Genomic DNA, 12377 nt, shown 5'->3' with positions numbered 1-12377 from the left:
AAATTGTAAGATTAGGATTTCTTTGGCACGACATTTTAGTTTGTGTGTGTGTTTTTTAAGCACTGATTATTTTCTAAGAAGATGAAAATGTACAATGTGAAATAAATGTGCTTGTTTATCACCACATGCCACTGAACGCAACAGACTGTGTCAGACTGTTGGTATTCTTTATACATTAAAAAGCGTTTGTTGGTGCCCGTTTAGCTCCACAACCACATTCCCCGTGGCTGGAACCCGGTGGCCTGGGTTAAAATCCGACCTGTGGCTCTCTACTGTATTTCCTATCCATCTCTACCTTCTATCCAAAAAAAGTATTTGCATCAAAGGTGTCTAGTTTCGATTCTTTAAAGTTGAGTGTAGGGGATGGTTTAGAGGTGTGATGCTGATGGTTTTGTTTTTTACTGCCTTATTAATATTATATGTGGACAGTTTGTTGTCATATTGATTTTACTTTTAAATCAGCCGTACAACTTCCAGGCACTAGGAATAGGAACCAAGATATTTCTTGGTTGTGTTTTTTGGGTTTTTTTGTTAGTAGAGGTTTCTGGCAGAACTTCATCTCCTTCCAAGGTGCATAAAAAAACTCTGAAGAGGTTAAAATGTAACAGCACTTGCAGTATAGAGAAAAACTTTAATGCTTGACAGCATTCAGAGTCATCACATGGTCTGCGATGATAAGCCAAAATGCGTCAGTCGAGCAGGAAAGCTGTTCTTTATGCTGCAAGTGTTGCTGAAGATTTAACCTCTTCTGACCTTTTTTAACCACACACATGTAGAAAAGCACTATGGCAACCAAATGTTCAGTTTGCACCATTTTCAGGTGATAATGTAGAGAACCCTAACAGAGCCGTTTAAAGTAAACGGTAAATATACTGGTACTTATAGATCACTTTTCTACTGTAGCTGACCACTTAAAAAGCCTCGTTCAGACAATCACACAGCACTTTCATGCTATGTCTTTAACAGTTTTGTCTATGACAAGCACTCACAGTAATATTTGCTCGAGCAGCATTTCAGTGTTGCCACAAATCAAGGTACTCTGTAGTCAACAACTTTACATTATTGCACAGTTTATGATGCTAAATGTGTTGCAAAATGTATCATATTTTTCAAGATAATTGGTTTTGTAGTCTAGGTAAGGGCTTAATCAGAAAACTAGCTGAATGACAGAGTTTTCATGTAAAGATCCTTACATTTTTTTAACTTTTCTCATCCTGATTTTTATCCTGGCATAGTGTTGATGCTTAATAAGGATGTTTATACAATGCTCTGAAAATCTGCTTGTTTGTTTTTTGCATATTTGTCACAATAATTAACAAACTCATTTTAATATTACACAGAGATAAAGTGAGTAAATACAAAATGCAGTTCTTAAATGATCATTTCATTTATTAAGAAGAAAAAGCTATGCAAACCTTACTCGGCTCTGTGTCGAAAAAGTAATTGCCTCCTAAACCTAATGACTGGTTGTGCCACCTTTAGCAGCAAGAACTGCAATCAAGTATTTGTGATAACTGGCAATGAGGCTTTCGCTGTGGAGGACCTTTGGCCAATTCCTATTTGCAGAATTGTTTTTATCCAGCTACACTGGAGGTTTTTCAAGCATGAACGGTCTGTTTAAGGTCCTGCCAAAGAATCTCAATTGGATTTCAGTCTGACAAGGTCACTCCCAAACCGTCATTTTAGCCATTATTTTCCATCAATTACAGCAGGTAGCCCAGCTGACGAAGCAGAAATCATCCCCAAAACCATGGCACTACCGACACCATGTTTGACTGTTGGCATGATGTTTTCTTTATGTCTTAGTGACAGTTTTACACCAGATGTAACGGGACGCAAACTTTCCAGAAAGTTCAACTTTTGTCTCGCCAGTCCACAGGGTATTTTCCCAAAAGTCTTGAGGATTATCAAGATTTTTTTGGCAAATGTGAGATGAGCCTTTGTGTTCTTTTTGGCCAGCAGAGGTTTTCGCCTTGGAACTCTGGAGTAATTTTGATATGCCAGCCACTCCTGGGAAGCTTCACCACTGTTCTAAGATTTCTCCATTTGTGAATAATGGCTTTCACCATGGTTCACTGGAGTCCCAATGCCTTAGGAATGGCTGTAACCCTTTCCAGACCAATAGAGCTCAATGATCTGAGTTTCTTGAGATTGTGAGACATGCTGCCAGCAGAGCCTGCGGGTTCGCCACTGCGGCCCCCTGTGCCTTCTGCACCGTGGCTGCTGGGTGCAGAAGGCACCCCTCAGCTCTTTTCTAGGTGGGTGGCACGATTGCCCCTGCGATGATCCTCCTTGGGCTCTCGTGCCTCTGGATGGCTGGGACCCAGATCTCCTCCATGCCTGCTTCATGTCTTGGGGGGCAGGGCTATGGCTCCCTACACTCAATATTAGACATTTACGTAGAAAAATCTTATGAATACAAGTGCACTCACACACACAGATGTACAAACAGGTATGCACAGACGCACTCTATCTTGGTCGGCTGCTGCCTCTAAACATATCATGTAATCTTAGTACTGTGTGCTGCTCAGTAACATTTAATATTTATTACTTACTGTTCCTTTTGCATATGTTGTTTGTTGCTGAGGTTTCCCTGCTGTGTTTCTTTTTTGTTTTTTTTGCTGTTTTCTTTTCAGCAGGTGGTGATGCAGATTTTCAGTGTCTTTCCTCTCTCTATCCCTCTTCTCCTCTATTTTTCTCTCCCTCTCCTTCTGTTAACTTTCTTCCAAACCTTTCGGTCTCTTTTTTTACTCTTTGCAGTCCCCAGTTCTGTCTGTTCTGATTATAGTAACTGAAAATAATTTTTTTTAAAAACCCTAATAAAAATCTAATAAACTATGACTATCAAGTGGAGGGGTATAGCAAAAGGCGTAAAGCTCTACTTGGGAAAGTAAATGTGTGGGGCATTTTTCTTGGCCTTTAGACAATAATTCTTGCTACACTGCCAGACAGGACAGGCAAAAAAATTAAATTAAATTAAAACTTGTGGTTTAACAAGGGGGGGGTATTATTTTTTTACACAAAGGTCAGGTAGGTTTTCCCCTAATACATGAAATAATAATTTAAAAAACTGCACTTATGAATTCATTATATCTTAACATTCAGATTTGTTTGATGAGCTGAAATGTACAAGTGTACGGAAGCGTAGAGCTGCCACCCAGGCAAAAGAAAAATAGAAGTATATCACGTTATAACGTGAAAAGTTTATTGTTCTAACAAGATACTTTTCATGTTTGTACAATATACTTTTGACGTTTGAACAATATAATATCACGTTATTACAATATGCATAATTATCACGTTCGTACAATATAAATATTATATTGTACGTGATAATTATGTTGTTCAAACGTGAAAAGTATATTGTACAAACATGAAAAGTATATTGTACAAACATGAAAAGTATCTTGTTAGAACAATAAACTTTTCACGTTATAACGTGATATACTTCTATTTTTCTTTTGCCTGGGTGGCAGCTCTACGCTTCCGTACAAGTGCGACTAAAATGCGAACAACAACAACTACGAAATCAGGAAGTACAGGTTTTTCACAGCTCTGCAGGTATGAAGCTTTGTGGGTCAATGTTTTTTTTGTTTTGTTTTGTTTTTTCATACTTGTGCACCATCAGGCCGGGGTCTTTCTGTGTGGAGTTTGCATGTTCTCCCCGTGTTTGCGTGGGTTCCCTCCGGGTACTCCGGCTTCCTCCCACCGTCCAAAGACATGCAGTTTGAGGGGATAGGTTAATTGGATAATCCAAATTGTCACTAGGTGTGAATGTGTGAGTGAATGTGAGCGTGAATGGTTGTCTGTCACTGTGTGTTGGCCCTGCGACAGACTGGCGACCTGTCCAGGGTGTACCCCGCCTCTCGCCCTATGACAGCTGGGATAGGCTCCAGCGCCCCCCGCGACCCTGGAAAGGATAAGCGGAAGCGAATGGATGGATACTTGTGCATAGTTGACTTTGTTACACTCAGTTGCATCTTGGATATGTACTTTTATTTTATTTCTTATTTATTATTGTGTGTACCCGCCTGGGGACTGCAAAATGAAAGTTAGTTGCTACATCTGGAACAAGTCATCCTTTGTCTTGCGAGATCAGTGATTTTGTGCATGGTCCCTGACAAATAAAGAGTAAAACTAAGTCAAACTGTCCCAAAATGGAGAGGGTAATATAAAAACGAGCCTATAAGCTTGATGTATAAAAAACGTCATATATTTTCGGGGGTTGTGGATAAGAGCGCGTTATAGGAGATTAAATAAGAAAAAAGGTCTTCTGACAAAAGGACTTCATTTTTCTATTTCAGCTTGAAATAAATCAAATTAAAGTAACCTTAAAGATTTGTGGCTTTGTCATAATGTTTTCAGCACAATCCATGGGAGACGTGTTTATCTAGCAAGATAGCAAAGCCGATTATGCTCCAGGCCCGGAAGCAGAGCACTGGACGTGAACTAGCAATTTTATTGGTCGCCGGAGTGGCAGGAAGTCATAGGCAACCAATTGAAAGGGGCAGAGATTTGTCACTGTATTTGTCTATTCAACCTACCTGTCAACTTTACTGTATACGCTTCTTATTTAAAGTTAGCAAGTATTTAGCGTGTTTTCTCTCACTAAATTCGTGCTAAGCAGGACTGACAAAGTTCTAAAAAAATAATGTCGTAACACTAGTTATCACGAGTGACAGTGTTAGCGGTTTAAATGGGCGAAGTTCGGCACAGTTAGTCCCCCCCTGCACTGTCTAAACTGGCCGGGCTCCGGAGCAGGATATTAGTCAGAGCCAGCAGGATGGAGTGGCTCTTCCAGCGGTGCCATAAAGAGGTCGTCTTGAACTTTCGCTCGGTGCTGCTCGTGTCGTGTTTGGTGAGATACTATTTTGTGGAATTACATGAACGTTTTTGTTTTAACGAAAAGTCTGGTAAAAGTTGTGAGTTGCTCTGGTGACAGCTGGTGCTTTAATGTTGGCCGCTAATTTAAAATAAAAAAAAAAATTCAGCCTGCTTTACAATGACTTGTTTGGGGGGAGGTGGAGGATTTTACGTGCATCTGTGCCGGGCTGTGAAGCAGTGCTATACGGAGAAGTAGGGCAGCTTATAAATTGGTCACTGTGTCCAAGCCAAGTCCAATACTAATTTATCTGTGACAGACAGTGCCAAATAATAAGAGGATAAATACTGAATCCAATCCAAACATGGCAATCCCCACAGAGGCCAGTGGATAATTAAATTGAGTTATAACTTTCCTTCATCCCAGCATAAAAAAAAGAGGAAAAAAATAAGTTTGACATCTAAATGTGGTAATAATTATAGACAGGCTTTATAAACATTACCCAGCTCTTGCAGTGTCTGAGATGTCAGCGTTTGACAGCCCTGTCCTATTCCACTCACAAATCCCCTTCTAGTTCTTGATCCTGCTGGTGTGCATGTACCCTGGGTTGTGGTCCATTGGGGTCCAGCTTCATTCTGTATTCACAGGGAGCTATGTACCAGGTCACTACTCTGTCCTTGTCATCAACACTCCCAATGAGCAAACAGCAAAGCACGTTGGCAGGTATGGTGCTTTTTTTTTTGTCTTTTTTTGGTCTTTTTGGTCTTTTTAAACACTTGCATTGCATTTTTCAGTGTCCTAAGGTGTCATGCACCTTAATTATTTTTTTTCAGTGTTTCCACAAAGTGAAAGAATATTTATGCCTTTTCTTGTTCAGCTGAAAACATTATTATCACCCTTGTTTGGCGTGCGCAGTAATTATAAACCTGCCACCAGCCAGTTAGCTCAGAAATTGGAAACACCTCTAACACTTATTAATTAGCACTTTTGCTCACATTTTCTTTTTTAATTATTAGTTTTGTTTAGTTTTTATGAAACTGTGCAACAACAGAAGTTTCATTTGCTGCCAGGCAACAAGAAGTTCCAAATAGCTTCACATTTATTAAACAGAGCCTTTCCAATCTTCCCATCTGATTTAAGAAAAATACTTTGCTAATTGTGAAAAAATAAAATAACTGAGTATTGATGCTCATTTAAAGCTTCTCCTTTTTGGCGTGTGACTTGTGGTTTGTAAAAGATTTGAAGTGACTGAAGTGATTTCCCCTGACATAAGTTTGCCTTTTCTGCCCGGAGAAGAGATACAATCCTGTCAAACCAACAAGTGGAGCAGAGCGCTGTGTTTGCACTCTCGTCTCCCTTTGTTGGCATTTTAGCTGCATGCAAATGAGATTCCATCTATTAACCATGTCAAGGAAAACAGCCACAGTGCGCTTTCCATATATGTAAATCACCTCCTTCACAGCTCCTCGCTCAGGGAAGGGGGCAATGCGAAGGTGGTAATAAAATTTAGTTTACCGTTTGTTTGTTTTTCTTGAATTCCCATCAGATGTCCTTCCCCTTCAGCTTGCTTCATGAGTCTTGATAATGAAGGGCCCAGTTTTAATAGATAAACAGCTGTTGGCTTGTGTTTGATTTTTTTTTCTCTTTTCCCTCTTAGCCTCCTTCATTTCATTTCCACCAATACATCCAACCGTACTCGCCATTCTCTCTTTCTTTTTACTTCTTTTAGGGCAATCATGGAAAGGCGGTTGGCGGCCAGCGTTAACATTCTCTCCAAGACCTCCACAATGTAAATTACACCTGACCTCCATTTTTGAAACGCCTCTCTACCCAGCCGGCACACAGTCACAAAAGCTCCCATTAGTTACCATGTCCATCACATGTACGCGCTCATAAATACAATGAAAGCACATGCTTCTTTGTTCACAAAGGGGAATCTGTTTTATTCACAAACCACAAAGCAAATGCGCTTCACCTGAATTTATTTGTTTAGCCTTACTTCCGCTGGAAACTTGAATGGCAGTTAGCCTTCAAAGTAGGCATGTTTTTGCATGCATGGATTAGCTTTCCTGTCAATGCATAACAGCACAAAGGCGGTGGGTGGGGGGGGATTAGGTTAGAGGGGGAGTAAGCTGAACTTTGGACAAATAAGAGTAACTGAACAGAAATGTCAGTGTTAACGCCTATTTACAAAATAGAGGTGAAAATACAGGTTTGGCTTGGACTTGACATGGTATGTTATTACAGGTATGCCGTGAGCTTTCGGTTATCTTCGTATCTTAAATGTCAGCATAAAACTTATTGACATTCCTGTGCTTTAAAACCACGTTTTAAACAAAGAGGGAGTTTTGCTCCTGACACCACAGAAGCATATCAAGAACAATCTGACAGCCACTGTAGGGTATAATAAACTATTATTAGTTCTTTGCATGAAAGCTCTTATTTTGTTAAATTTGAAGGCTCCATTTGTCTGCTTGTACTTTCCGGTCAGTAGCCCTGCGGTGCTTCAGTTCCGATACTTTCTGTCATTTTAGGTTCTATTGGAAAGGAGAAATCCAGGATGCAAATGAAATCCTGATGGTAAGCTCTCGGAGACAATTCCTTCTGTGATCAGCATGCACTCGGGCATGTTGAAATACAAGACTGGTGAGATGACATGTTTTTGTTGTTGCAGCTGGTGAAAACAAAGACTTCCAGGATCCAGAAGGTGGTGGACTACGTGAGGTAAGAGGCTTGTCACGTTGTCAAACTCGCACTGGACACTGCGCCTTGTGTTCTGTGAAGAAGAGTTATTAAAGGGAGAAAAAAGCCAGGTTCATGGCTTCGGTTTGAACATTATTTTCAGTTCAAACATTCACATTCGAACACTGATACTTTCATGTTTGGACAAAAAAATAGAAGTAATAGATGATGAGGTTTGTCTTGTTTTTAATAAAAGCCCATCCGCCGGCTTCTGCAATTCTGCGTCAGTATTTCACACTATTTATAATTAGAGATTGTTCATTCTACATGACAATTCACTTTTTCGGGCTATTCAGGATTAGAGCGTTAAAAACACTGCATAATTACAACATATGCACACATCTTCAGTGTACTGTCAGCATTATTCTGCACTGGTTCCATCGTGAGGCTTTTAAAGCACTGCAGTGCTGTTAGTCCTAGGTGATGGGAAGAAATGGAATCAAGAACCACTTTAAACAGATTTGAGTGTATATGAACACGTTCTTTGCGTGTCTTTAGGTCTATACATCCCTACGGGAACCCAGAAGTCCTCAGTCTTGCAGTAGATGACGGCAGCTTGGCGTACATGAAATGGATGGACGAAGCCATTCCAGATGACTGATATTTCATTAAGGCCAAAGCTAATCTCAGCCGGGACTGCCGTCAAACAAGGAAACTGAGCCATGTGTGTTTGTTGCTCTTAACTTTTTTTTTCCAGGATTTGGAGGGTTTTAAAAGTTCAGGAAGTGCTCTGTAGCATTAAAGTTTTAATACAAGGCAGTTTTGTTGGCCTGACCTTCTTAACCGGAAGTGTACTGCAGAGATTGGATTTCAAACACTGCTTGTAAAAAGGAAAAAAAATGACATGAAAGAGTCAAAGTTCCACTCAGGTAATCTGTTGTAAGGAAATGGACACGAACTCTTATGGTGCTTTTAAGCATATCAGTTCTTTTTTATGGTATGTTACCAGATCATTCTCTCCAGTTTAAAAAAAACTTTAAAACTTAAAAAAAAAGACTTTTTGAGTCTGGTATGTGACAAGTCACATAACCAAGATGTTATAATAATAATAGCAAATAACAATAATAATCAATAATCAAGACGTATAATGTAATAAAGAAAGTAATACAGTCATATTGCCCCTTATTTCCACTTTGCCTTAACTCACCTGCATGGTAAAGGCCCTTCATTATGCATTATTGCATATATGCTTTACTGCTACTGTCATATAGGAAGTGCCAAAAAAAAGTGAATTTTATGGAACCTCAGTCTGCAGCACTTCTCTTTGTGCTCACCAGTCCAGTAGGGCCAGGAATTAAACACACTGGAATGTAGCCTGTGTGCATTTATATAATTTGTCTCAACTGTTACAGAGTTTTTGAGTTGACCTCTCTATTTTGTTAGACCCAAGTTTTCTATTTTGCATCTGCAAAAGGCTTCAAGGGAGACCAGCTGCATGTCAATAGTGTAGAAGGCCACTGAGTTTCACCCTATTTTGGGTGAATGCATAAAGAAAACCCTCTATGCAAGGTTAAACTCCACACTCGCTGTAAACCTATGGGCTCATCTCTCGTCTGTAATAAATGCATCTATATTTTATACTATTCCGCTGTATCTCTTGAATTATTTTTTCCGCTCGAGGACAAACCTTTTCTCTCCGATATTTCCATACCTGTCATCCATACATATGCTGTGTATAATGAAATAATGGTAAAATACAGGTTTAATAACCTATTTCTTAACTTAATAGAAGTTATGTGCATTAAGAAATGTTCAAACAGCTCAGTACCAAAGTAATTAGTAAATCACTGTCACCTAGATAACATAGCATGGCCCATGCTGAAATATTACCCTATAATATATTTATTGTTATGAGTTATGTATTTTTAAAGCCCTTCCCAAAAGCATAGGCAAACTGAGAAATCTGCGCATGCAGCAAGACAGGGTATCAGAGCAATCTGTGCGTACCCACAGTTTATAGATTATCTGTCAGGCTCTAGAGTAACACTTGTCCACATGGGCACATCCTTTATTAGTGTGAACTGAAATACAACAAAGAACAGCATGAACGTGTTGCATAAGTGTCCCAGATTAGCTCTGCCTGTGTTAATAAAACATTTACTACCAATTAGCACAACCTCACTTAAAAATAAAAAGATATCTTTTTATCTAACTTACTATGGGTAAGTTCATCTATTTGATTTTAATATCAGTTTTCCACTTTTAGCACTCCTTCCTAACTCTAAAAGCTGAAAAAACAGCTGTTGAGCTGTCCTTGATCTTCATAGATGAGTCCAAAATGTTTTTTTATTTAATTTTCTAATAAATGGCACTTATTATTATGTGAACAGGCCAGGTAAGAGTCTTGTTGCCCGTATGAATTTTACAAAGTGTACATGAGCAAATATGCTGCCTGTAACCTTTCAGATACTATTAAAATTTAACTTAATTCAATTTCAAAACCAGGTAATTATAGCAAATCTGATAGGTGTACCACCCCACATTTGCACTTTTGCAAAACTTTGTCAGCCGTGCAAGCTTACTCATTAAACCGAAGTATGCACTAAGCCTGAGTGTGCATAAAGTGTTTCCGGCATGAGGCCTCAACAAAGAAACTGCAGACATGGTTTAGTTTGGTGTTGTGTCTGTGGAGCCAAAATAATCCTCCCTGTCAGGTCCAGAGTTTAGGCCATTTGGTGGTAGTGTGCATGTGTGGCTGTTAATTCAATGAATTTCCTTTTATTCAACTGTAACTACACCCACACCAATGCATAGGTATACATCCCATGTTTTTTAGTAAGCCACATTCATACTTGTGCATGTGTATACAGTGTTTGCCTTGGCTGGTAAATATGGTTGTGCAATGACAAAAGATGCTATATAAAATATAAACTGCAGTTCATGTTGTGACAAAAAAAATTAATTATCATGCAGTTTGATTAAATGTTCACTAGATGGCAGTGTTTTAATACACAAACAGACACGACATCATTCCTAAACAATCACATGTGAGTCATACTGAATGAATGCCTGTAGTTTTTGCAGTGATAGAGCTAAAATATCATCTATTCATTTCCAGCCAGTGTAATTCTTATTAGTTAAAGAGTCTGGCCCCAGTATTAGTCAGTGCTACTTTAAGTATTTTGACATAAAGTTCAATAATGAGCCCTCTTGCACAGTGTGCTCATTATAAGATACATTCAACAAAGTGTTTAATATAGCTGTCCCATGTAATGATATCATTATTATTGTAAAGTACTGAGACACTGTAAAATCTCTGCTATTAATATTTAATACATGTGACTATTAAGAGTTATCCTTTAACTAATTGGCAACTGAAAAAGCACCATTTATATCCTTGCACGAATATTGTCATAAATTGTGTCAACACAGAGACATATGGCTGGCTGTTTTTCTTTCCTGTGCTTGATTAAGTTCTCCATTGGATGCAGAGCTCAGAACATGATAATTAAAAGTAATCTGTAAGAAACAGACGCTTCTAACATGACGCTCCCGCTGAGAAATTCAATAAACTGAGGATAGCACACATGCAGAGACAACAAGATGTCCAAGTAGTCAGCATTTCCCAAATTTTTGATTTATTTACAAAGGACGTTGTTCCGTCTTTCCAGTGTAATAGAAGGTATCTCAGAATTTGTTTTAGATTTTTTTTTTTTTTGCTATGTTGATTAGTACTTTATAACTGATATGTTATTAAATTGTGTATTTTTACTAATTATTGTTATTGTTTGTGTTATTATATAGTATATGACAGTGGTTTCAAAGTTTAGTATGAAAGTAGGTTTCTCTTATGTATTGTTTCGCAGCTGATAAGCGACAAGATCATCTGTATTTAGATGACAATACTGCACATAACATTTTATATAATATTATAAAATTATTTATTTGAGATTTTTGATCTGAGTGTAATCTTTTTTTGGATTTAACCCACACTATAATCTTTCCTGACTCTAACCAAACAGCAATACCTAATATATAATTATATATAATAATATATATAATTGCTAATACAGCAATAAACCTAATCAAACAGTTAGAGAAAGTAAAAGTAAACAAAAAGTAAAACAAGACCAAACAGTGAGTGAAACGGACACTTCCTCCACCCTCCTTGCTATCTCATAAGTTTTGATGCATGCTCAATCATCCAGGTAAGTAAATCCCTAAAAGTTGATTCTGTTTATCTGGACGTAGCGTTTTCAGTGGCAGAAACGTTTCGTCACTCATCCAAGTGACTTCTTCAGTCTCAGCTGACTGCAGGTTTCCCCAACCTTAACAGTACATTTAAACAGTAAACAAATAAACAGTACATTTGCATGGTGACTGAAACTAGTACCACTGAGGGAACAATGGGCTGGTTCCTTGATCATTAATATGCAAATTCTCATGACAACAACCACTGATCAAGGCTCATTGATCAAACACCACTGATCAATGGCCATGAGTACCATTCACAGAGAGTTGGGGAATGGCTGCAATCACAGAATTGTAAGATGGTCAAAGATGTACCCTTAGGCCCCCTCCTCAGAGATGGTCTTTCCCTTTTCACATAAATGGCCTCCTTGACTCAGCGCTCAAACCAGCGTTCCTCCCTGTCCAGGATGTGTACACCCTCATAATTGAAAGAGTGTCCACTGGCCTGTAGGTGTGAATAGACTGCAGAGTTCTGGCCTGACGAGTTAGCTCTTCTGTGTTGGGCCATCCATTTAGCCAGAGGTTGTTTGGTTTCCCCCGATGTATAAATCATGGCAATCCTCCTGTCACTTTACAGCGTACACTATATTATTTTGTTTGTGTCTGGGATCACTACGGGTTT

At 38.8% G+C, this 12377-nt stretch overlaps 1 protein-coding gene across 2 annotated transcripts; it reads left to right on the top strand.

Annotated features, from left to right (window-relative positions):
- The first annotated feature begins 4451 nt into the window (after positions 1-4451).
- On the top strand, positions 4452-9147 carry zgc:63972 (protein CutA homolog). 2 transcript variants are annotated; one of them, XM_003449595.5, is made up of 6 exons: positions 4463-4858; positions 5397-5545; positions 6552-6611; positions 7357-7402; positions 7497-7546; positions 8063-9147. In XM_003449595.5, the coding sequence occupies exons 1-6, from the start codon at positions 4784-4786 to the stop codon at positions 8163-8165; spliced, it is 483 nt and encodes a 160-aa protein (XP_003449643.1). In that variant the 5' UTR covers positions 4463-4783; the 3' UTR covers positions 8166-9147. The 2 variants fall into 2 exon arrangements, with proteins under 2 accessions (XP_005454589.1, XP_003449643.1); XM_005454532.4 differs by lacking the exon at positions 6552-6611 and having other exon boundaries at positions 4452-4858.
- The last annotated feature ends 3230 nt before the right edge of the window (positions 9148-12377 follow it).

Source organism: Oreochromis niloticus, linkage group LG7, assembly GCF_001858045.2.
Source record: "Oreochromis niloticus isolate F11D_XX linkage group LG7, O_niloticus_UMD_NMBU, whole genome shotgun sequence".
Lineage (NCBI taxonomy): Eukaryota > Metazoa > Chordata > Actinopteri > Cichliformes > Cichlidae > Oreochromis > Oreochromis niloticus.
This window is presented reverse-complemented; position numbering and strand designations above follow the sequence as displayed.